At 42.3% G+C, this 26507-nt stretch overlaps 2 protein-coding genes and 1 non-coding gene across 5 annotated transcripts in view; all 3 read right to left on the bottom strand.

Moving 5' to 3' along the window:
* cadm3 (cell adhesion molecule 3) overlaps window positions 1-11113 on the bottom strand; it is a 171224-nt gene extending 160111 nt beyond the window's left edge. The window contains exons 1-2 of one of the 3 annotated variants that reach the window (XM_036138591.1): window positions 10813-11113; window positions 9060-9217 (exon numbers count right to left, since the gene is read on the bottom strand). In XM_036138591.1, coding sequence (XP_035994484.1) covers window positions 9060-9150 — 91 coding nt within the window. In that variant the 5' untranslated portion in view covers window positions 9151-9217; window positions 10813-11113. The remainder of the gene's footprint in view (window positions 1-9059; window positions 9218-10812) is intronic. The other 2 variants (XM_036138593.1, XM_036138594.1) reach the window with 2 other exon arrangements.
* A 3495-nt stretch (window positions 11114-14608) lies between these two features.
* trnar-ucu lies at window positions 14609-14682 on the bottom strand. Its single transcript has one exon. It is a non-coding gene; the product is annotated as a tRNA-Arg (tRNA).
* A 3005-nt stretch (window positions 14683-17687) lies between these two features.
* LOC105937874 (succinate dehydrogenase complex, subunit C, integral membrane protein) lies at window positions 17688-26501 on the bottom strand. Its single transcript, XM_012879417.3, has 6 exons — window positions 26475-26501; window positions 25506-25562; window positions 23714-23815; window positions 21699-21760; window positions 18457-18620; window positions 17688-17922 (listed from the first exon to the last, which is right to left on the bottom strand). Exons 1-6 carry the CDS (start codon window positions 26489-26491, stop codon window positions 17818-17820), a joined length of 507 nt encoding a protein of 168 aa, XP_012734871.1. The 5' UTR covers window positions 26492-26501; the 3' UTR covers window positions 17688-17817.
* Window positions 26502-26507: the final 6 nt, after the last annotated feature.

The following is a 26507-nucleotide window of genomic DNA, read 5'->3' on the forward strand; positions in this document are numbered from 1 at the left end:
AAATCGTCTGACGGTCTGCCATCGGGTTGCGGTCAGGATTCTGAGCAGGCAAATCAAGGTCATCCTCACCGCGCTCTCTCTTCCATGTCGGTATGGACCTTGTTTCGTGTGCTGCTGCACAGCCATGTTGGAAGAGGAAGGGCCCATCTCCAAACTGTTCCCCGCAAAGTTGGGAGCGTGGAGTTATCCAAAATCTCTTGGTTTACTGAAGCATTACGGGTTTCTTTCACCGGAACTAAAGGGCAGAGCCCAGCTCCTGAAAAACAACCCTAACACTAGAACTTTTCACTTGGTACAATACAGTCAGAGAAGCATCGTCAAACCAGACTTGTCCAGATGGAGAAAGTGAGATTCATCACTCTAGAGACCGGTGGTTTTCAGGACCCACTGTCCTACATGTTTTAGACGTGTCTCTTCTCCCCCACACCTGAATCAAATGATTGTATTAAATCCTCAGCAGCCATTTTTTGGGCTTCGGAGGCCTCTTCATCTCTAATTTATTTAAGACAGGTGGGTGGAGGTGGAAATAATTTGTGCATCTTAAACAGTGAAAGAAGGATGATGTCGACTTCCTTCGCAGTGAGACGAAACCTAACATGATGGAGGAATGAGACATGATGCTGAATGCAAGTTTTTTTACATATATATATATATATATATATATATATATATATATATATATATATATATATATATATGTGAGATTTTAACACTTGCTGAGCGAGTGGCCTTTGTTCAGTGTTTTGTTTAAAAGCTATCAGCTGTATCGAAGACTATACCATGCGCATAAAGCTCTACTAAGCTGATTATACATGCCAGGCTATGACTTCAGAACTGTACCTTTACAAAGAAGTATGTTGCTTTGTCTTAACGAAAGATGCCGTGAGGTAAATAGACACCTTTAAAAAGATTACCAGCAATGTAGTGTAGATATCAATGTTGCCTTTAAAAAGAAGATTACAATATTAGCTTCGACATGTGAGAACATTCTCTTCTTAAGCTGTTTCCCAGAAAGCTTTCTATTAAATGATTTTATTTAATTTTAATTGCTACATTTTGGTTTAGATTCAATAGGATGACTAAATTGCACGCCTAAATGGCAATATTTTAAAAAGCTGAAAGTACTTCTTTATGTTCTATATTGATGCATACATATATATGTTTGATAGGAGAGTGATAGTTAAATTATTGAAAGATTGTTAGGGTGTTGATCACAAACTATAGACCAGTGACCGCTATCCTCTCAAACAACAAAAGCTAATATAAAAATGTATTTTCTGTACTTATAACGATAATTGCGATGATGTGAGGCTGTCAGCCTTCTGCCTACAGGGCACATTAAACAGGTAAATGACACATAAAATTTAATAAACAGCCTTTTGTGACACTGGGCTTTTTGAATAAACATCTAATCAAGCAAAAGGAAGAAATACCTAGTCAGAATGAAGCAGGTATTAGTAAAGAAGTAATGAAAACGGAACCAGCCAGACTGGAAACCATGATTAACGGAACATAAATCCTAATAATTTAACTACTAGTAATATTTTAAAAAAAAAAAAGCCAAATTTGTGAAGAAGTTATCTGGAAGATAAAATAAGTTATCTGGAAGATACAGTTCCCAGTGACTTCAGGCAGACCAAAGCATTTCCATACGAAACTCTGGGGCCTCGAGCCAAACACTGAAATGATCAAGTCAAAAATAATTCACAATTAATTATCAGGAAAAGTAAGACATCTTATATATATATTTTACTGCCAAACTGTAAATAACTGTAAACAGTCTAAAAACAAAGCTCAGATTGGTTTAATTTATTCTAACCACAGTAAAAAAATAATAATTATTGAGGCAACAATTTGAAGGAACATTTTTGAGAAGCCTTTGAGCAGAAAATAAGTTACAACAGCATAAATACAATAACCTGACAGCTTGATATCAAGGAAACTTTCCTTACCAAATCAAGCTGAATCAATGTAATTAAGTATTTACTCAAACATGAACAAAATATTGATCTAATAACTAAAGTTGGAGCTGCTTAAAAACATCAATAGAAATGTGATCTCCTTTTTTTTATTCTATTTAGATTTAAAATCTAAAACGCTTTATGGTCATTTTTTACAATTAAACCCTCTCGTTTAAGCAAATGCGGCTCATTATTTTAGCTTACTGCGTTCAGTTTCCCCTGTTCCTGCCTACCGGCTCGCCTGTACATCTATGACGACGGCGTGGAGGCACACCAGTGGGTGTAAGCGAGATGAAAATCCTCCCAAGGGTCCTGGCGCCCATGGCTGGAGCTTTGTTAGAAGTTTAATCAATCAGCCACAGCGCCTTAATTAATCGGCATGATGAACAGGAGAAATAATTGGGTTTCTGCCAGACGGGAATCTGTTGCAATCTAATGTCAGCCAATCGGGATCCAATTTGTAATCACAAAGCTGATCTGGACCGCGAAACACTCGCAGGATCAAAGCAGGATAAAAGCACAAGACAACGGACATAATGTGGCTTTCGAGGTAAACTTCCGACAGGAAACGCACGGTTTGAACCTCTCTCCGGTAATTTGCGCAACGTATTTAACGGCTTAATTGGATCTAGACGCTGTCAGAACCATCATCAGTCTTCATAAAATCCAGGATGTAGGGTTAGAATATGCGACTGGAGCGTAGCGATGACAGAATTAAATTGGCTCCTCCCCAGATGTTTTCTGAATCAGGAGAAAGCTAATAAGGGGTGTCTGGTTTTTCCAATAACGCAGCAGATGCCATTAACCGTAGCCCACTCTGACAATACTGATCAGCACAGACTCAGTTCAGACCGCGCAAGCAGTGTCTGAAACAAATGGAAGAGCACTGGAGCCTCTAAAGAGCCGGCGCTGAGAAGAGACGACCAATAGTTTAGCCCTATACCACCGGAGCCAAATGGAAAAATAGCTTAGGCCTCTTATTAATGTCACAGTGGCTAGGCGGTAAATCCCTCAGGCTCTGTGTACCTCAGCTTGTTAATGAGTCACTGCTTATCAGTCAGCCTTGTTAACAGGCAGAGGCCTCTCATCCAAACCGCCTACCGCTATTGTGTGCTAGCTGTAAAGCGTATTAGCCCAATATTCCCCCCCCCCCCCCCCCATCTTGTCACGCAGGAAGTCAACAGCGAGCAACAGCAGTGCACGCAGGAAGTGGGCTTTTAGCCAATGAGAAAGGGCTGGTCCAGTGGGCAAGGAACCCCCATTTTGCCGGGGAGAATAAAGAGAACCGCTGGCAGACATGCGGAGTCCTCCCGCCTGAGGATCTTAGCACACCGACAACAAGTCCACACAGGCTCCCGTCCTTTAATCTTTATTCATTACCGGCCTCAGCTGGATGCATCAGGAGTCATTCGATGGCGCCGACCGGCAGAACTCGCAGAGTAAATAAACAATTAGGCATGTTTCTGGCCACGAGAGCTAACTTCCTGCTGGGGTATGCCGGGGCTTCTGAGGACCAGGTGGCTGATGGGAGGTCGCGGCACGCTGCTCCGCTTGTTGTCGAGCGAGCGCTCCGACAGACGGACCCTCTGCACTCCGCCACAGCCCCCGGGTAATTGGGTCAACATTACAGAACCAGGGCACAGCCGGCCAATTGCATGCCTAATCTGTGCCCTTCTGAGAGGCACTCTCCGTCCACGTCGCATGGCTGCACATCCAGCTGTGGAAATGGATATGTCAAACGGCATGCAATTAGTGTCTCCCTGATTCGTTCAGTCGCTCTAAGGAAGCCTGCTCGGAGATGAGTCGAGGGGGAAAAAAAAGCGAGCCATCCTTTTCATGACTTGACATGTATATGACATAGAGACGTGGGGGGGGGGGACTTGGGAATCAGCGGTTGGTCAGGAGTTTAAACAGTCATGACACGCTGCGCCTGCTGAATGCCTAAAAATATAACTCTCTAATCCATGAAGGATGCTTTTTCTGATTTCTCCATTTTTTATTTTTTTTTTTAGGTTCAAGGAAACAAGAGCCCTCGAAGTTCTAATTTACTGACGACTCAAGCCGGCCAGCAGTAATGGGCTCTCCTGCTTTCAGATGGCTTATCTGCTCTAACACTGATTTGCTGAGCTAATCATTTTTCCTCCCTGAAACATAATGCTGAATTATTTATGCTAAGTAGACCATTCTGTTCCAGGTCCTCCTTGCATGGACTTCACCGTTATGAGAACCCATTATCTGACTACTCAATCGCTCTAATCCATCTTCTACTTAGCGGCTCTGCCGCAGTGTCACAACAACACCAATCAGACTGATCGGAGCAGATGTGAGCGGTGGACACGTGCTTCAGGCTCACATTTCCTGCTTAAAGTTCAACACGGCTGTTTGGGTATTACTCACATGTCAACCGGCAAACAGAAAATGCAAGATTTACATGAAGTGCCTTTGAAAAGTATTCATCCATCCTGAACTTTTTCACATTTCTTTCTTGCTGTAACTGCAGAAATATCAGTAGGTTTTAACGTTGTGATATAAAATAGACTTTACAAAGGAAATGAAAGGAGATTGGCATATGGTTGTCAATAATTTTTACTAATTAAAACAGTGACCATTTATGTATTCAGACCTCTTTTGTCTGATACACCTAAAGCTGCGTAAAACCACTAAGTGGAAGGAAAATGATGCACCATCCATCCATTGTCTAAACCTGCTTAATCCTCACAGGGGTGCCTGTCTGCAGTGGCCAATCGGCAGGCGGCAGGGTACTCCCTGCACAGGTCAGCACTTCATCTCAGGGCAACAAAGACAAACAAACCAGCATGCACGCACACGCTCATTCCCATAAGTAATTTATAGTGACTAATTAAAGGAGCTTTGAGTAATTTTGACACCTTGTGGCTCAGATTGGTACAACAGCTTGCCAATCACAACAATCTTATCTGCCGTTTTTAAACGGTGTGTTGCTGTTGTGAATGATTTGGGTTGATTTTACTGTAAATATCTTACTTATAGCTCTGTGAACCTACCAAAACATGGCTGCCCAGCTTAAGTGGCCAGCCATGTCAATTGGAGAATCAGTCAAGTAGCCCGGGGAGGTGCATTTAGGATGGAAATGATGCAGCTTTAGATGCACCGATCTGATACCCGGATCAGATGTCAGCCCCGATATTGACTAATTAGCTGGATCTGATATCAGCTGAATGATGCCGATCCAGTCGTCTCTTTTTGATATTAATATCATACACGGCAATACATCACGCAGAGCCCACACAGCCAGTGATGAGCAAACACAGAGCAACATAGAGCAAGCGCCAGACCGAGCCAAGTCTGCTATATGGAAACATTTCAAAGTTGATACGCCGACAAGTCCGACTGCAACGTGCACTATCTGCAACGTGAAAATTGTGAGGGGTAATGAGGAAGTTGCTAAATTCAACACCACAAACTTTAATGAGCACCTCCAAAAGCACCATGCATATCTAGTTATAACACTCATTAGTCCTGTACTCTTCAAAGTGTGCCTTTACTAGAAGAGTGGTGATAAGAAAGCCATTATTGAATAAAAGAAATAATATGTCCCATTTATAAGTCACCACAAGCCATGCAAACATGTAGAGGAAGGTTCTCTGGTCAGTGAGACCAAATCTGAAGAGTTTGATCTATATCCCATAACACCTAGAGCCCACAGTCTCCATTGTGAAGCATGGTGGTGGCAGCATCAGGCTGGGGGGGGGGGGGTGCTTTTGTCCAGCAAAGACAGAGAAACTGATTAAGGTTGATGGGAAAATGGATGGAGCTAAACACAAAACAGTCCTGGAGGAAAAGCTGTCAGAGGTTCAGGGGGTAGGAATACTTTTGCAAGGCACTATAAGTATGTATACTTCTTTTCTGTGATAAAGTTGGTTATTTCATTTTGTATTCAGGACATTAAGACACATTTGCCTTTGTGAAATGTTGATTCTAGTATTTATGTATATTCAAAAAGTCTTCCCAGGTGACTCTGACTCTTTTCAAAGTAGCTGCGTTAAAGCGAATTCGACAGGGTCGTTTTAATCAAAGTTTTAAAACGAAAGAAATCTCGCCACAGCTTAGATTAAAGCATGCAGATTAAAGCTGTGGTCCAGGCCAGCGCTCCATCCCTCATCCCCCGCTTCACTTTCACTCCTTGACGTGTTTTCTCGCCGCCTAAATGCTGCCTGACGTCTCAGGCTTAATTACTCCCGTTGACTGACATGATAATGTAAAACAGTGCTCAGGTGAAACTAAAGCAAGAATTGGTCATGCATGGTCAGGCCTCCCCGTGGGCACACCTTAATCAAATGTGACACGCTTCTGAACGGGAGCCAGAATCATTTTGGGGGCCCAAATAATGAACCTCTACCCGGGCTTCAACGACGAGCTACACGTGTCTGGGTCAGCGTGCTGACAAGAGTTTGATATTTCATCATCAGAGCCTCCGTCTGGAGCGGCCATTTGTCCTTTTCTTCTCTTTGGGCGGCTTCGCGCTTAGAATTTCTCACTCATCTTAGCGCAGACGGGTCGTTTCTCGCTCTGTGGCGTTCCCTGACCGCAGGAAGAACACTAACGCTAAACCATATCTGATAAAAAAAAATAAATAAACTAATACTTTGCTCATATGGATGAATTATGTCAAAAGGATCTAAAACAAAATGTGCGGGCGAGCTCGTCATACTTGGACATATTTGGTGCGATAGCACAGAAAGTGTGGGTGAGATCAATTGAATGCAGAGGGCCCTTGAAAAAGCGCATATTCCAAATGCAAATCGGGGAATGTCTCTTAGAAGGCTCCTTGCCTGCTGAGTTCTCTCTCAGCCCTGTGCCAAACACTCAGTGCAATTAAATCCCAACTGTAATGAGAAAACGGCAACAGCATTCTACCTATGTCAATCAATTTTTTTTTAATGGCTCCGGGGCCAATCGCGGCACGCCATTTTGTGTCGGGTACAAGCTGCCCTCTGAAGGTTGTATTACCGGCAGGCAGTCACTTGAGAGTTATGTAATTGGGAAGCACATTGGACAGTGTATTCCTGCTCACTTGGTACTCGCAGCGTGGATGATACCATTACAAAGTGCTTCTCTCATCAAATCCTCTCTTACCATCCGCCTCAGCCGCGGTTACAGTTTTAGCCATGACGCGTGCTCTGTATCTGGGCTGTGTGTGCGCGTGGAAGCATTTTTGGCCGCGATCAGAGAAAGCACAAGGCGATCAACTTGTGCTTTCCGGGTGGCACGGAGCTCCAAAATTAGGCAGATGACTTATAGTGAGTAAAGAAAAAACATAATGAGATGATGAGAACTAAAGGCAGATCGCTTTCTCTTGTATGAGAATATAGTACTTTGAAAAATTTGTCCCCTCCATGTTTTTTTTCCTCCTCATTTTAGTTAGATTACCACCACAAACTTGTATGCATTATATTGGGATTGACCACCACAAACTCGTGCAAAGTTGTGAAATGAAAGCATAAAGGCACATGGTTTTAAACTGTCTTTGTTGGTATCAGACACTGCACAATTTTATTCAGCCCCATTTACTCAGTAACCCCTTAAATAAAACCAACTGAACATTCACCATGTATATCAGAAGATCTGCATTCCTTTATAGCAGGTGCGGCACACCTGATTCAAATAACTGCAGCACCATCCAAACATGCCAAGCCCTAAGGGCGTGAAGTGGGTAAAGGAAATGTGTAACAAGTAGCTCAGATGAGATGAGGTCAAAATTAGATTTTTAACCCACATATAAAATGGTACATGCAGCAGCAAGCTGACCATGGCAGCATTATGCTCTAGGAAGGAGGAGGGACAGTGAAGCTGGTTGGAGCTGTAGGGAAGATGGAGGAAGTTGAACGCAGGGCGATACTAGATTAAACCCGCTAGTCCTGAAACAGGGCAAAGGTTTTACTGCCAGCTGGACAACGACAATAAACTTCTAGCCAGGCATGCTATGACATGATTTAGATCAAAGCGTATTAAAGTTTTAGAAGAGCTCAGTCGAAGCCCAGTATTGTTGGCAACACTGGAAATCCGATCTGCACAGACCGTCTTCATCCGGTCTGACTGAGCTTGTGCTTTTTTTTGCAAAGTAGAACGCCACTTTGTTGTGAGGTAGAAAACTAACACTGCACGTCGCCCTTCACACGTCATCACAATAGGTAAACACGGTGGTGGCAACGTCATGCTCTGGGGAGACGACCATATGAGAACCCGTATGAGAATCTTCAGCAAGACGTAAAAATGTATGTCGAAGTTGAGCTGTTTTGCAACAAAGACACTAAAATCTCAGTCTCCAAAATGTGCAAAGTTGGTAGAGAAATAATGGATTTGCTGCTGGAGTTGCACTGCAAAAAAGGGAACTAAAAGTAAGTAAAATTCTCCTAAAATGTGTATATTTTCCCATGATTTAAACAGCTAAATAATACTATTTGCCAGTGGAATGAGTATTTTTACCCCCAAAATAAGATAATTAGATATCCTGCACTTGAAATAAGATGCTGGAGATGAAATGTTCTTATTTTAAGTGCAAAACTCTTCCATTCCATTGGCAAATAGTCTTTTTTAGCTGCTCAAATCAAGGAAAAAATCCACTCATTTCAAGAAAATTTTACTTACTTTTAGTTCCCTTTTTGCAATGTGCAGTGAATATTGGTTCAACAAAGCAGTTACTCTCTTAGGGCGGCGAACACAAATGCATGCCACACTTTCCAAGTGGTGTGAATACTTTTGGAACGCACTGTATTCGTGAACGAGGAGCACGAGGGGGAACCTTTTCACCTCTATTAAGACCTACGAGCTTGCAAACACACTGAGCTCCTGCTCGTGCAAGTCATACACACATTCCACAAAAAAAAAAAGAAAAAGAAAATGCAAAAATCCCACTCAGGGTCCGGGTTGGTAGGATTGTTCCGATTGTAACGGTTCTCTGCTTCCCTCTTCGTAATACGCGAAACAACAAGTGGACAGTTAGAGCAGCTCCACCAGAGGCAGAACGAGAGGGTCAGAGAGGTCAGAGGCCCCCGGAGAGACGGCGGGAGGGGGGAATGGAAGAAAGATAGATGAAGAGGCAGAGAGAGATGTGCTTACCATTGACAATGTTGCTGTGAACCGCAGCTGCGAATAGTGCAGTCAATAAGCTGACAATCCATAGAGCAGAGGGGGCTGATGGGAAGGCCATGGTCTGGCACACAGATCCGCCTGTCTCACTGAAAGCTCAGGAGGGCAGCGAGGCTCTGGAGTGTCACCTGCAGGAGGGGAAACACAACGGAGAGGCTAAAAACAACAAGCAGGCCGGGCCAACTGACCACTAATTGCGTCCCCAGCCACTGACTGAATAAACGCCTGGCCCACCCGTTACTCACGCGTCGCTCCGGGTATTCATCGATCTGCTTTTGTCATAACAAACTGGGAGGGATGGAGGGGTGGGGGGGGGGGGGGGGGGGGGGTTGCTGATGAAGTCAAGCTGAAAGAAGGGGTGGGGTGGAGATGGTGATGGGGCGCATGGTGTACGCAGAGAAGGAGGAAGGAGAGGTTTTCTCCCTTTGCGCTGAATTTAGTGCACTTTAACGAGCTCAAGCGCGCAAGTGGAGGAGAGACAGACGTGGTGTGTTTTTTGTTTTTTTTTTTTTTTTTTTGGACAGCTCATGGCCGAATCCGGACTAATTAAATATCACGCAAAGGAGCGCTGCCGCCCTTGGACAAGAAACAGGGAGGAAGAAACAGATAACCAGACCAAAGATGCACCTGCCGCCCGCTGAGAATTAGTTGCGTGAAAAGCGCGCTCTGGCCGGCGTTGGGCACGGATATCGGGCATAATATCAGCCCTGGCACTGCTCCTATCCCTCCCTCTCTCTCTCTCTATCTCTTATTCACACACACGCAGAGAGACACACACACGCCTTCAGCTTCCCTTCCTCACATTTCTTAAAAATAGCTGCAGCCCTGCGCGGAGGTGAGCCCTCTGTCCATCTGCGGCGCGCTCACTGCCGAGAGCGAACCGCGGCTGTAGTTAGTGCCAGCGGGACGGGCGCGGAGAGAGGGTGGGGTGCAGGGTGGTGCGTGCGTATGTGTGTGCGTGCGTGTGTGTGTGTGTGTGTGGGGGGGGGGGGGCTGTTTTCATGAGGTCGGGTGTGTGGGAATGGAAGGAGGGGGGTCATGGGTTATGTTTATTATCACTCCAGCCCTTCCTGTTGAGTGATGGCGAGAAATAAAAACACAACAGCAAGTGAATCCATGGGAAATAGCCCCCACGCCGTCTCTCCTCGTGCATATGGGCGTGCTGACACACAAGTTATCGCCGTGCACTTGTGTTGAAAGTAATACCAGTGGCGACAGTCATCATAACAACAGTTCATGACGGCGTCTTCCTCTGCACCGCGGCGACGGGCACCACAGAAATGTTTCTAACATTTTTTTTCTATTTTATTGTTCCATCCCGGACCTGAAGAAGGAAATAGAAAGCCTCCGCTCCGGCTGCTTCTGGGTTGAGATCCACTCACAGCGAGTTGCGATTCTTATTTTTCTTTATATACGCCGAGCACTGGAACCAAAGGAGGCGAGGGACGGAGGAAAAGGCACATTTTTTGGAGAAAATTACAAAACGCGCAGAGACTCTTCGGATGTGGCTCTGCGTAACGCGCGCACACGCGCACACGCGCGCACACACATACGCACATAAAGAGAGAGACATTCCTGGAGATGGAAAAGCGTCAGCACTGACAGGTGTCTCCTGTCCGCCCAGCACCAACACGCAGCCAACAGCCAAGCACCCCCCCCCCCCCCCCCCCAACCACAACCACAACACCAACTGAGAAGCACCGCACGGTTTAAAAGCACACACCGTTATATTCCTCCTCCGAAGTCGGGTTCTGCTGCTGGTTTCCAGTAAGGTCCCCACCAGTAATGACTCTCCTTTTGATGCGCAGCTTGTTTGGTTTTTTCCCCCCCCACCGCAGTGAATTTCCTCTTTTCAGTTCTTGGAATAAGCTCCTCGCTTCTTCTTGTTGTTGCTCCTTGTTTGTTGTTGTTAATTTTCTCCCTGCTTTGTTCCTCCGCTCTTTCCCCACTGTTTGTAAAGCTCTCTTTGCCTCACCACGGTTACCGTTCACTGCAGCAAAAACAGACTGTCTGAGAGACGGAGCGGGAGGGGAGGGGACAAGGAAGGGAGAGAGGGGAGGGGAGGGGAGGGAGGGGATTATAATACGATTTGGCCCACACCGCCGGGATAACAGGGACAGAGCAGGGGCCCACTGGCTGAGAGCAACACGGAGGAGATGGAGCAGATATGGGAAGCGTGATCTCACACCAAAATATCACCGTAATGTCCCTGTAGCCCTCCACGGTGACTTTACGCTGACCTTATCAGAGTTTGAGGAATTTATCACCTCTGTGGAACAACGCTGTGACGCTCATGTTCATTTTTATCCACAGTTTAGATACAAAGTACACTAAAGCTGTCAGATTTTAAGCAATGAAATTGATGTGGCAGCTCGCATACAATCAGCGCCTTTTAGAAAACGGGAAGTAGCTCAGAGGTCAAGAATGGGTGTTTTGGAAAGACTATGGAAGTTTTAAAAATAAACATGACTAAAGCGAGGTGCTTTACTTTGTTGGATTTCTGGGGGATTTGCAACAACGGAAAAAGAAATAGTGATGTCAGACCTCAACTCTAGCTTAAAGGTTTCTTCCCAGTTATTTATTTCCCATAAAAAACACAAATAAGTTAACAGAAACATAAAAAAGCAGCAAATATGTATTATTTCTCTGACTTTGCGACAAAGTTAAGTATGAAACGCTTATCCCTCCTACCCTTATATGGACCGTCTGATATGATACCCTACTTTTGCAAACACAGCCATGTCTGTTTGCATTTTTAAGTTCCTTGTTAAAAAAAAAAAACACCTGTTTATGTTGGCGTTTAACTCAGGATGAGCAGATTTTTCTATTTTAATTCATTATCTTTTAACATTTGTTAGTAATTTTGTAAGTTTTATTATTCTTAATTAATCTTATTCCATGTTGTGTGTTTGGTATTTTCTATATTTAAACTGTTTGTTGTGTACAGCACTTTGGACAGTGGTATCTGTATTAAATGTGCCATATAAATAAAGTTGACATTGACATGTTTGGAGCAATACTGACTATTGTTTTTTCATTTGCATCCCCGTAACCATGTTTTATGTTTGCATGCTTGCTTGCTTTGTTGAAAGAAAAATATCCAGGAACGTTGTTGCTTTCAAGCTTTGTGGGAACATCAAACCATAGGGTGAATATGAACTAACCAATCCTTACCTCTCATATCTTCTGACGGTGAACGCGTACGCCTCTGCTTCCAATGCCGATTCCAGTTTGAGCTGGGAGATGCGCCACCAGTATGTTACCTAGACCAATATTTTGCGAGCGTGTTGATACATAAGCGTTCTAATAAACAACGAAGGACACTAATCATTATCAGACTATTTATGTTAGATTTGTAGTCATATTTCAGGAACAGCTCTGGCAGTCCCTTTGCTGTTTGTTTACATGTTTTATGTGCTGATGCTTGTGATTCCACTGTAGTGAAGAACCAGAGGTGTCAGCCATGGTAGAGGGATCAAATTTGTATTCACTGTGTCGATATATGCTCCAGATACTAAAGTATGTGCTTTAATTAATAGTTACTAATGTTAAATAAATGGATAAAGGACTTTTGCCAATTAATTTAGGAAATTATTTACATGAGCATGTGATAGCAGACGTGCATGTTGGAAAAAGTGTGTCATTGTAGGACATGGAATTAGTATTATTACTGGATTAAATGCATATTTCATAAGGTTATAGACTCTTATTTTGTTCTCTTGTTTTGTTCTTAAGGTAGAATAAAAGCTGTATGTTTCCCAACCTGTTGTTGACTTCACTTCTTGCTCAACATAGATTTTCTATTGACTTATAACACAAACCATATAAACATATCAGCCTTACCACTCCCTGCTGGCACACATGACGATTAAAGACTGGCTGAACCAATAATCCAAGTGTTTAGACTGCATTTCTCACAAATAGTTAATCCTGTAAGAGTTGTTCATTAATGTGCACTTTACCTGCCGAATAAATGGTTTAAAAAAAAAAAACAACTACTGAATATTACATTTATTAAGTGATATGTCCGATTAAAATCTATTTGATTTCAAGGGCAAATATTTAACAGTACCTGATAGTCCTTTTTATAGTCTAGCTATCTATCTGATGGATTTAGGCCTACACTGCTTAATTTCCTAAAATGAGGAGGTCATCTGCAGCAGATTGTCATGGCTCTCAGTGGGCTATGATGTTTCTTATCGGCTGATATAGAGCTATTACCCATTTCTGGTAGATAGGCTCCTTATTATCTCCCACAGGCTTGATAATTTGTAATATGGTAATCATGTTACTCAGTCTTCGGCCTTGGGGGTGCGTCTTTAAAAATGGATTAAAAGTCACGTCAGAAGAACTGAATAATTTGTATAAAAAATAATTAAAAAAAGGCCTCCTATTTATGTAATGTTTTATTTAGCTTTATTTATCTTTTTATTTTATTTTAACCAGCAACAACTGGTTTATTCATGCATTCATTTATTTAGCAACGGGAACTCCTCGGAGATATGACGTTTCATGCATCTGGCCCGTTTATGAGCCGGGAACTATAGCAGGGGTGGAGGGATGGAGTGGAGGCAGGGTTGTTCAACTTGCCAGAGAGGGATTAAGGATTAGTTTTACTGGTGGATTAGGTCTTTGCGTGTGGGGAGGCATGATGGGGTTAAACGTGGATGGTGGCAGCCGCACGGCAGCCCAATCAGTGGTGGAGGCGACAAAAAAAGGAATCCGCAGGGGGAGGTGGAGGGGGCTGAGGAAAACACAAAATAAGACGGAACAAAAGGCGAGCGGGGAACGGAGATCTTTAAGCAAGCAGCTGTTTTCCACGTTGACGAAAAATACGGAAATCAAAGGCACATATCAAGTTTTCCAGATTTTGGCAATATGGAGTCCTAAAGATAAAAGCCATCTATTGACCCTTTTAAATGTATTCTGCAGAGGTTGGCCATTTGATTTCACTAAATTAACACAACGTTTCCATTCAGCAATCTTAAAACGACACCATTTCCTGTCACTTCATCTCTCTTTCCCTCTCTGTGCCATTACACCATATTTGAGAACAGAAACGCAGCATCTGGCGTCATTAAGCACTTGTTATGAGGGCGGAAGAGGCTTCAGATGCTTTGTTGCTGGCGCTGCACATGAGGAGTGGACAGCTCCAGGTGCTGAAACGGTGACTTTGCCTCGGTGTTGCTGCACTAAACTGACTTGTCCTTTTGTGTTTGTGTGATGTCTGAGTGCGACTGAGCGTGCAGCCCCCAGGAGCGCAGAGAGGTGTGCTGTGCTGGTATACCACAAGCTGTATTTTAAGGCTTTTTTGCCATCTGCATAAAAACCTTTATTATCTGATATGGTTTTATATATACCTCAATAACATTGCATATTCCTGTATGTGTGTTGCTAGCAGACAGAAGAGCATTGCATTCCAAAATGTATCAAGGACGCAGAGGCTAAAGGAGACTAAATTTGCCTTCATTCCAATGCACCTCGTCTCAAACAAGAAAATTTCTGTACCAGCACATCCACATCTCTGCCGGGACTCGAACCCGGAGCCTCTGGATTAGAAGTCCAGCGCGCTATTCCATTGCGCCACAGAGACTGAGGCACATTTTTTTCGCCATCAAAACCTTTTTTATACTCCCCCACCCATCCCTGTGCAGCATCCGCTCCATCCCGCAGCATCAGGACCGCAGCCCTGCGAATTTACGCCTGCCAGCCGGTAGGGGGTGCTGCTGCAGCCGTGTTTCCAAAATGCCCTCGTGAAAACGAACCCCTGCTGCTTCAAAGCAGGTTATCTATATGAAATATCATAATGCCACAATTACTGGAGTATGCAGATAATGGGGAATCACACGTTGTATCTCCATCACCGTTTATAAGCCAGTGAGTTCTTTTCTTGAAGTGAATGAAAAGACATGTTATCACCCCAGTCTTAGTTTCATGCAAACATGTTTTCCAAGCTTTTTGGGTTCAGCGGAGCAGTTTAAAACCTCATACAGTACCTCATAAAAGTATTCATATTATCATTGCAACATAAAGTCTTATAAGTCCTCTGAGGGTCTGATTGCAGGGTTTCTGAAATGTAAATGGCTTTCTACGTTGAATCTAATTAAAGCCACAGGCAGTTTTCCACCTGAGCTGGAGATCCTACGGGACTACAAATCACTGTTAACGTATAACAGGAAATTACTTAAGACCCCCAGCACCCTGAAAAAGCACGCATACCTCTTCTACCACATCGTGAGGACTGAACTTTTATTGCCTATTCTTTCAAAATAGCTCAGTCTCAATCTGACTGCACGGAGACTTATGAACGTCAATGTTTAAGTCATGCTCCAGATTCTCAGTTGGGTGTAGCTGTGGTCTTTAACTGGTCCATTCCAACACATGATTATAGTTTGATCTAAACCACTTCATGCTAGCTTTGGTTTGTGTTTTAGGGTCACTGGAAAGCTGAAAGGCTTTCTTCCAAATCCTCTCATTAACTCTGACCAGCTTTCCTGCAGCATGATGATGGCCCACCTTGTTTCACAGCGGGAATGCCTCCAAAAGGTGTTGGACAAAAGTCTGAGTTTGTCCAATCGGACCAGAGCCCTTTCCTTCGCGTTTGCTGTGTCCCCTGCATGGCTTGTGGCAAAACTGCAAATGTGATTTCTTATATTCTTATTTTCTTATTTCAACAATAGTGCTCTCCAAGCCATTCCTCTATGACAGGATGTCCAAACGTTCTGGCATGTGGGCTGAATTTATTAAGTAAAAAGCAAACCAAAGAAAATCACCATTAAATTAGGTTGTAATTTTTTTTAACCTGCTACAAATTAGTCAGACTATCTGAATGGATCTGTAAATCATTGTTAATCCAAAGGTAAAAAAGAAAAAGTTTCACCATTTATCTTAATAAAAGGTGGTCATCCATTTTTCTAATTAGTTTGGGCTTGATTGAAAAAACAGAATTATTTTGTTCTGGCAATATAGGATCCGGATTTGGGTCAGTATTTCTTTTCAAACATTTGCTGTATTTAATCAAATTTAACAAATTAATTCAAAGCAGACTCCGTATTTGAGTATAGGTCAATGGATAAATGTGGTCATTTTTACTATGAAATTAAAGCGAAAAAGTGTGGCTATTAAAATATTAATGCTTTGTGTTTCCAGTTGTAAGATTTTAACTTGTCTGTAATAATTTTGCCCTAATCAAAAATTTAACGTTTCCATCTGCACCAGTCACCTGTGCTGGTGGACCATAAAAAAAAAATCAGTTCAGGGGCTGCTAGCCTCTACTGATGACATGACTTCCAACTGCAGCATGTTGCACATTTTATGTCGGGGTAACAGGGTAAAGGGGGCTGAATGCATGTCACAGTTTAGACTTATTAAAATAAATAAAATTCCTAGTCCCAAATGTGCAGTTCTGTTTAACTATATAAAACTTCAATAAAATGCACAGAATTTTGAGATCTCAAGATGATAGAATGTCAGAAAACTGGAGATATAAATAATTTCACAACATGGAGTAGATGTTATGTAATTTTTGCATTTCATATTAAAAGTAATTTGTAGTCCCGATGGATCTCTTGCCGAGGTCAAAAAGTGCCCGCAGCTTTGATTAGACTCCATGTAGGCAGTCATTTACATGCCAAACCCACTGCAATCAGACCACACATTCAGAAAGAACTTCAAGAGACGGTGTTAGACAGATAATTATTTTAAGCTGGCAGTGGTTAAATATAGACACGTTTTGCCAATTATGGAGGTGACGCGAATCTGAGGGGAATTCAGAACCATCAAAAGCACCAACGCCTGAACTTTTACACACTCTGGTTTGCTGGGATGAATACGTTCATTTTTCCAGAATAGTTTTAACAGGAAACCCAAACTATATTCAAGGTGACAGAAATATTCCCCTTAAATCAACAGTATTAGGTTGACAATCCTATTTCATTGGACTAACGAGACTTCTTGCACCTGTTCCATTACTAATTTTATTGAACAGGCCAGATTTTTCTCTTTTTTTTTCCTACATCTGCACCTTTTACTCTCTCTTTATACATGGCGGCTGGATCTGACATAACAGCAGAACTTGCTTTCATTCTCTCTGCAGGACAAACGCTGCTCAGAGGGAGGTAGAGGCAGCTGCTGGTGAGGAGCAGGTTCACGCTCGCAGCTTCCACCACTGGCTCAACATCCGTGCTCCTCTTCCATGACGCTTTAAAAATGCATCTAAGCATCTGCGAGCTACAGACAGGGTGAAGCATAAAATAATAAATTCTGCAATAAACAGCCCTTCAGACATTACAGGGCACCCCCCCACCCCCCTCCTGTGCAGACTGGCAACGTTGGAGCACTTCAGGCCGGGAGAAGTAATTAATGGATTTGATGTTGCATAGTGATTAGACAAATTACGTAAGGATGTAACATGTGGGACATACAATTTTAGCTCCTGGTTGCTATTTACACCCAGACCAAGTGTGAAGTAAAATGGGTCATGTTTGCACGCACTTTGCTTTATGTCACTTTAGACGACCCAAAAGGTTTGCAGCATAATTACGTGCAAGAGACATTTAAAAAAAAAAAAAAAAAAAAAAAAAAAAGCAATACACAGTGTTTTTGGGCACAGCACAATATAATCCTTTATTTTTTAATTCTGATGAAAAGCGGTTAACATTAGGCCACAACATAGAAACAAAACTTCAACACTTGTTCTAGTCCACCATCCCTTCTTCTCCTCCTTCGCTCACATCAAAGCCAAAGCTATGGACGTGATGACGGACAGGCCGATGACTGTGTAGCCGGTGCGGTAGACCTCTGGGATTTTGAAGCCTTTGCCGATATCCCAGTACTGTAAAAAAAAAAATATATAAAAAAAAAATAAGTAAAGCAGTGCATATAAAATTAGCCATAATGGAAACGTCATCCCCAGATTGTGGGTGTCTGAATATGCAATCAGATTTCAATTAAAGAGAAATTAGATTTACTTTAAGGCCAAATGAGAAATCATGACACAATCACATGTATCGGTTTGTAATTGTTAAAGAAGTCCAATATTTGTAGCTACATTTGTTGAAATGGTGAAGTCTGGCTAAAAAGGGTAAAAACATTTTACCCTATCTGGTCTAAATGGATAGAACACGTAAAACCCGATAAATCTCACTTTATATGATCACGTCATACTCTGTCTGGGTTCCATCAGGTCACACTTTATCAACACTTCTTATTGTACATTATAAGGAATATGTAAGGCAAACCCACTATATTTTGTTTGTTCAATGTAAAATTTCTAATCATAACTTTCGCTTTTCTGATTTAACAGTTTTATTTCAAATAAACAGAAATTATCAAAAAAAAAAAAAAGAAATGATGTCTGAAGTCTCACCAGGTGACGGATGCCATTGTAGGTGTGGTAGGACATGGGAAAGGCGATGCCGAACTTGGCCAGCCCGATTAGGAAAGGACCCATGGATAACGAGTGGATCAGGTCCAAGTAGTGGGGGTAGTTTCCGGGTAAGACCAGTGCTGCCACGGCAAAGGCTGAAATAGCTGAAAACGCAAATGCAGGAGAAAAAGAATTTAGGATAAAAAAAAAATTAAATTAAATATTGGTAAGAAAACCAATGAGTTCTGTCATTTTGGAAGCTCTGGCTTTGTCTATGCAACATGCAAAAGTCATTGCAGGGTGGGTTGCGCCGCCTTATCAGTCAGAGCTGCTGCATCCCTACACGCCCCCTTTGGCCATCAGACCAGCCTCTTCACTTTCTGGTTTTAAATCTCATCTTAAAACTCATCTCTGCTCCTTAGCCTTTGACGGCATCTGAGATGTCGACTTTAAAAGTCATTTTATAGAATAATTCTTTCAATTTTACTTTGTTTTAGTGATTCTACGATAATTCTATAATTTTAGTGTCGGGCTTATTCAGGATTTTAATAATGGTTTAATGCTAACATATGGCTAGTGTTTATTTACTCTGTATACGACACTTTGGTCCTGCTGGTGTGTTTAAAGCTCCATAAACAAAGCCGGCGTGAATTAGACGGATGGACAGGAGGTTTGATGCGCAGGCCGATGGAACAAAAAACGGTCACTGCGTTCAAGTCCAAAGTAAAAAACAACAAGATTGATGCACCATTCAGGAAAAAAAACACATCTACAAACAAATGAGCAGCACTCTGTTGTTTTTCCTCCTCCTATAATGAGGGGAAGGTGGACCCATTTCGCCTAAATGTCATCCTCAGCACAGATGAAGGACTGACAAACGTGTAAACACAGGCCAGAAAACAACTCAGCCAATCAGAAACAGATCAGGCAATCGATCCAAGTGATTTAGATAAATTATTAGGATGGATGGGTGGATGGAAATGATTTAGAATCTAAATCATTTCCATCCATCCATCTATCCATCCGTTTATCTAAATTTTAGATAAACAGATGGATAGATGGATGGATGGATGGATGGATGCACATGATTTAGATAAACAGATGGATGGATGGATGGATGGATGCAAATGATTAAGATAAACAGATGGATGGATGGATTGATGGATGGATGGATACAAATGATTTAGATAAACGGATGGATGGATGCACATGATTTAGATAAACAGATGGATGGATGGATGGATGGATGCAAATGATTAAGATAAACAGATGGATGATGGATTGATGGATGATGGATACAAATGATTTAGATAAACAGATGGATGGATGGATACAAATGATTTAGATAAACAGATGGATGGATGGATGCAAATGATTTAGATAAACAAATGGATGGATGGATGGATGCAAATGATTTAGATCAACAGATGGATGGATGGATGCAAAGTATTTAGATCAACAGATGGATGGATGGATGCAAAGTATTTAGATCAACAGATGGATGGATGGATGCAAAGTATTTAGATCAACAGATGGATGGATGGATGCAAAGTATTTAGATAAATGGATGGATGGATGGATGGGTGCAAATGATTTAGATAAACAAATGGATGGATGGATGGATGGATGGATGGATGGATGGATGGATGGATGGATGGATGGATGCAAATGATTTAGATAAACAGATGGATGGATGGATGCAAATGATTTAGATAAACAAATGGATGGATGGATGGATGCAAATGATTTAGATCAACAGATGGATGGATGCAAAGTATTTAGATAAATGGATAGATGGATGGATGGATGGATGGATGGATGGATGGATGGATGGATGAGCATAATACTCAGACCAGAGAGACGTAGGGAAGGATAAATGGATGAAAGGACGGACAGACGGATAAATGCATCACTGGATGAAAGGAAGGTAAAACTAAAGGGACGGATGGAAAGATGGGGAAATGAATGAATCTAAGAGCAGGTTAGAGATTACTAATGTACAGACTGACGAATGGATGATGAAATGACCAGATGAATGGATGAATTAAAGCAGGGATGAACAGAAAGATGGTTGCGTGGATGGGTGATGATTAATAGAGGGGAGGGAGGGATTCATCCATGAATATTACATTTTCTACATGAGTCTTCTAAACACCAGGCAGCATAAAACGACTGATTGGAGGAGCTCATCTTTAGAAAATATCACATATTTATCATGTTGACAATGATGCCAGCGATAAAGTCTGGACACAGAAACAATTCTTCCAGACTCCAGTCTCCTTTTCCACATTTTTCCAGAGCGGCTCATCAATCCTGCCCGCTTTTAAAAAAAACATGACTAAGATTGAGTCAGCAGGCTGGCTTGTGATTCCTCAACACATGTACTTCCTCTGGTTTCTCTGAGGTCACTAAACCTACTGAATGTTTTTTATTTTTTTTTAGTAAAGCTCAGACGCTTTACTAAAAAAATGCCCCCCATGGCTTCTATTTGTTGTGTCTGAATAAATGAAAACAAATTAATATTCTGGAGAGAGAACTAAAAATCATGGAACAGATGTTAAAGTAAAACAGCGATTAGAGCTTCGAATGAAGAGGGAAAGCAATAAATAAAAGAAATCAACTGCAGTCCTCGCTTAACGGTTAATTCAAAACAGGCCTTTAGGGAAACAACGGCTGCAACGTGTCAAACTAATACGCTTAAAGCAAAGACATATAGCTCATCCAGCCCCCATCCAAGAGGTGGTGCCAGTTTGAGTTTACCGACACATACGACATCTTGACAGAAGGTTGACTGCCATAAGTGACTGATAAGGTGTGCCACTCAGAGCGGCAGCCAAGAGAACTGACCTTTATTGGACGCATAAACATGCAAAACATAACTTAACTCGGCTTTTACAGCGCGCTCCATCAATGTCAGCGGCACTCCTGCGCCGTTCCACTTCCAGCGCTCTGCTGCAGCGGGCGCGAGACGGAGGGCTGCTAAACGGCCTTTTCACATCCACACGTCTAATTGAACAACATTTGCCTCTTTTTTTTTTTTTTTTTTTTATATTCCAGTAAATGCTCTTAAGAGAAATCAATAGCGACGGGAGTTAAATGCCCTGAAGAGATGCTCAGGGTCAATCAGAAGTGTTTGCGAAGCACAGCGTCGCTTTTATTTTAGATCTATGGCAGCGAAGACTCAGGCTGGGCCAGAAGCATTCTCTGGACGGGGAATAGCAAAAAACCGAACAGCGCTTTACCTCCGCTGAGGCCCACTCCGGTCCCTCTGTGTGTGATGGACATCATCATGGGAATGGACCATCTGTAAGACAAGGAGCCACATATTTACCAAAGGTGGCAGGTGCAGCTGCAACCCAATAAACCAGAAAAAAAAAAATCACTGAAAAGTTGATTAATGTCAGTATTTTAATTCAAAATGTATATTTTATAACACAGAATCCTACAAGTTTATTGACATATTTAAAATGCTTATTGCTTATAATTTTGATAATAAGGCACACAGCTAATGGAAACCCAACAAGTCAGCTTCTCTAAATAGTAGAATATTACAAAAGAGCAATAAAAATTGCTTTTTAATAGAGAAACTGGTCCATATAATTTACATTATGTGCACTAAAAACATGGTCAGGGCTCCTTCTGCATCAATTACTGTATGGTTGCAGCGTAGCATGGAGGCAATCAGCCAGCGGCTCTGCTGAGGCGGTAAAAACATTAATAGTGGCCTTCAGCTCGTTTTTATTGTTCTCTCTGGTGTCTCTCATCTTCCTCTCTGAGCAAAAAAAAAAAACAGATTCCATTTGCCTTGGGTCAACCAAATAATGATACTATGGTGATTAAAGCTATTACTGGTACTTAGTAGTGGGAGCTGGTTCCACGTCCGGCAGGAAATGAAACCAGCATCTCCATCCATCTCGTTAGCAGAGGAGATCATTAAGTGGTCTAAAATTAGAAAACTCTGCTGATTCTGGACGTGATAAGACACAGTTGACCAACACCTGCAGGTGATGCGTCTCCCCAAATAATCCATGCCTGGAAACCTGAACCAAAAGCAACTTGGATTCTGACTCTCTCTGGACTCTGGGACCTTGATTTCCAACTGAAAATATAAACTTAACTCTTAGGTGGGCTTTGCTTCACAGTCCTCTCAAGTCTGCGGTTATCACCTTGTTTTGACACAATTTCTCCTTCAACTAAACGCTCCATAAACACACTTTCCCTCGATCTGGGGCGTGCCGGCGGCTGTGTGCCCAACAACTGTCCAGTCAGCAGATTGTGTAATGAATCTAAACAAGTTTCACTTTTTGAACAGAATTACACAAGTAAAACTTTTTGATAATATTCTAGGTGGCGGACACCAACCGTGGTGAGAGTAACATCCAAACCTTGCCTGCCAGCTGAATTCTCGCGGTATAAAACACACGAGAACCCACCTGGTCCTGCTTCCCACCCGAAGCGGTCTAGACGGGCCAATCACGTGGCAGTACTGCGTTTAAGGCGGGACATACAGCTGTGATGAAAGCAAGAGGTGCCGAGTCCACGGGCGAACCAAAACAAACATGGCGGCGCAGGAGGACGCGTTGCTGCTGCCGTCACATCTGTTTCGTCATGAGTGTCACTATCCCAATCAGCGCGCCTTGAGCAGGGTCACTTGTTGTGGTTTCTCATGGCAGCTGCTGCTTACATTTTCATTTGATACCGTGATTGGCTAAAACCCAACCTTTGGTAGGCGGGCATTAGGTGTCGCTTCGCCCAATCAGCTCGGAGAGTCCAGCTCAACATCCCTCCTTTCCCTGCACGGACTCGGTAGAAGCGGACCCAGATTGATAAAGGACAGTGCTACACATTATCGATCTGGTGGGCCAGGCTAAATAAAACTTACACCAGAGGAAAAACTCCACTGACTGACCTTCACTCATAATTAAAGGCTAAATTGCACGACAGCAATAATAAGAGTCACACAACCAGACTACAAGCCACGGCAGCCATTTTTTTTAGACCTTAATAAGGATAATGTGGTAGAAAATTTGGTTTATTGCACGATGGAGTCAGACTTGGCTGCTCTGTGTCTCGGCCAAGTAGAAGGTCGTGTTCTAGGACTACCATCTGCTGTCCTTGAGACTATACAGGAAACTGCGCCGACTCCCTGAGTCAGAGCAACACGGTCTAGTTACATCATATACGCAGATCTTAATAATCTTAATCTCTTTAGAGTTCCCGAACAACCCACGGGACACAAAGACTTGGTTGTACGTACTTGTAAATTGTGATGTGGGGAGACATGGGTCTGTTTAATCTGGAATTTTTGGCCCAAAACTTGTTCATCTCCTCTTTAGCTGTGGTTCCCATCGGAGCGGCACTGAAAAAGAAGGAAACAGACGATGTAAACAAGATGTGCTTGCAGTAGCTAATTTCACCCTTCGCATGTGTGGACACTGGTCATTTTGCCCCTTCTCTTCGTTACACTTTACTAAACTACATTTGTGTAATTTTCTATAATCTACTGATAAACTAGCTTATCTAGCAGTTGCATAAACTACTGCAAGGAAATGTGACGGTTACACTAAAAAAATATTGTCTACCAGCAGATGACCACTTTGAGTCATTTTGACTTCATTTGAAGTCACAATCTGTCTTGGGCTGTGTCACAATTGTCTCATAGCTTAAACTAGGGTCAGAACAAAAATAAATGGTAATTCTTAGTTTAATAAAAAACAGATTTAATGAAATGTTTAACCGGCTTTTGTAAGAAACCAGAGTCCACTGATCTCAGGGCCAACGTCTGGGAGCCACTGAAGAGAAAGCCCCGTCTCCTCCTGCGACCATCTTGGTATGGAGAACCATCAGTAACTTTGTAACCTCCAATGAAATTATTCCTCTGCGTTTAACCCATCCCTTAGGGTAGTTGCATCAAGATTGGAGTCAAATGTGGAAAACTTGGTGGGTGATGTCAGAAGCCTGGCAGCTGAATTTTGAACAACTTGGAACCTTTCTACAGGAGGTTTTACCGACATAATGTAGCAGTGATGAAACAAAAGCATGACTAATCATTTCCAGTTCAGGCTGTGCCTTGTTTGGCAACATTTCTCAGATAAACACAGGAAAGAACCAGAGATTTGGCGTCAGCATACAAAGTAAAACCAGAATCAAAGGTCGCAGCAAGGTTTCTAAAAAGGGGATTTTGCCGCAGCTTTTTCCAATGTTTCATAGGAAAGGCCAAAAGGACCGTTTATTTCATGGGTACGAAATGGTGACGAGTTGAACTGACCAACAGCGCACTGGTTTGTTGGATCAGTAGCCTCTTTCAAAAAACCTTTTCAAATGGACCCAAGACAAGTTCATAAAACATTGTTAGTCATCTGATTTCTTAATGAAATACTGTTTTTTTTTAAATAAAGAATTTATAAAAACATATTTATGTTTGAGGTACTATGGAAGAGTGCATGTGTCTGTGATGCAGCCCCTTGCACAAGACTTATTTCTCCAAAGAGAGACAAATAATGAGACTTTGATTTATATTAGTGATCCGTTTAAGGAGGGATGAGGAATTGGAGTTCAATTTAAACCAGCACCATTACAACTCTGACAAGCAGTGACAATGGCAGTGCTGATCCATCAAAGAGAAAGCCTACGTTTTGGCTCAAGGATGTGAGGCAGTTTTAAGGTATTTAACCCCTGGTGCGTGTCCTCAGCCAGCTGTCGAATTTATACGGATAAATAAAAATCGACAGAACTGTTTCTGAGAGAGAGAAGAAGCACTTCAAAGCAAGAGAATTTGACCTGCTGCTTCACAAAAAAAAGTGCAGCAGGAGGTCAAATGCACATTTTATAAGAAGCGCTTCACATCAGCAACAGAGCTCCACTTCATGACTCCTTCGGTTGCACAACATCGACTTCATCTATGAAAGCTTACATCGACAGAGACCATGGTGACCTTGAATAGCGATTTGAGAATGGAAAGAAGCACCTTAAAGGGCGTTAATACCGAGGAGCTGTTTTAGTGAAAGAGGATATGGTTAGAAACGGAAGTTCATTCACACAGAACTTACTGTCTAAAGAGGACATGGTGAGGTTTTGAGAGGCAGGCGCCCTGACGGGCCAACGTCCTGAAAGAAAAGAGAGAAAAAGAAATGTTAAAGAAATATTAGAGTCATGGAAAAACTGTTGGAGCTGGAGACGAAAAACAAATGAACAATATGGCGTCTGATATTAATAGGAAAACTGAAGAAGACCTTACAGCTTCACAGTAGAATTGTCTTTTATAATGTCGTCCATCTGTGCCCCTAAATGTTTTTATATTAGCTTTGAAAGTAAATGAATTGTTATAAAGTGCATCCACAGAATAACTAGATTTACTAAATCATTGCCTTAAAACTAGGTGATTAAACAGGCTACATGGAGAACACAGGGGGTAAAAAAAACAGCAATGTAAACTCAGTTCGGTAAAAGACAATTTAAGGGGGAACTAACCCTATAAAAGTAAAGCATGTTTTAAATTTAAACACTGATTGTCTCATACAGGGGTTTACTTCTTCTTTGGAGGTTTCATCTGCACACAAAAGTGGTTTAATCTGTGTCAACCTCTTTAGACAAAACGCCTTTGTTCCACTTCTAGCACCCAGACACCACATTACAAGGAAAGGAAAACAACCCATTAAAAGCACCGGGATCAACAACAGCGGAATAAACGTCCATTTAATCACAACGTGAAGGGTAAAAAGGAGGAAACGCCATCGTTCCTTCGGCCATTAATTAGAATCGGAGTCAAAGTTCACTAGCTGAGCCAGCCAATGCTCCAGGAAAACATGTAGCATTAGCCTGTTAGCCACAGACCTGTCGCGTAACATTCATACAAAACGGTCACTGTGACCGGAAGTTGGAAGGTACATTTCAGCGGAATGTCCTCAACCGTAGCGAGTCTATGCTGTAAATGTGTTACTGTGATACGATAGCCCTGGAAAAAAAACACGCAAAAGGCTGTTCCTGAGCCCAAAGTTACAGATGACAGACGTACTGACCTTAGAAGCAGCGCCATGTTTGGCGAGGCGGTG

The sequence above is a fragment of the Fundulus heteroclitus genome, chromosome 6, assembly GCF_011125445.2.
Source record: "Fundulus heteroclitus isolate FHET01 chromosome 6, MU-UCD_Fhet_4.1, whole genome shotgun sequence".
NCBI lineage: Eukaryota > Metazoa > Chordata > Actinopteri > Cyprinodontiformes > Fundulidae > Fundulus > Fundulus heteroclitus.

Bases quoted from the DNA above. Each gene is read 5' to 3' on its own strand.
- LOC105937874 (XM_012879417.3), bottom strand. The intron at 23,816-25,505 runs GTAAGTTCTGTG...CTTCTTTTTCAG, and splicing joins CACCATGTCCTCTTTAGACA to TGCCGCTCCGATGGGAACCA. The intron at 21,761-23,713 runs GTACGTACAACC...CTTGTCTTACAG, and splicing joins CCCCACATCACAATTTACAA to ATGGTCCATTCCCATGATGA.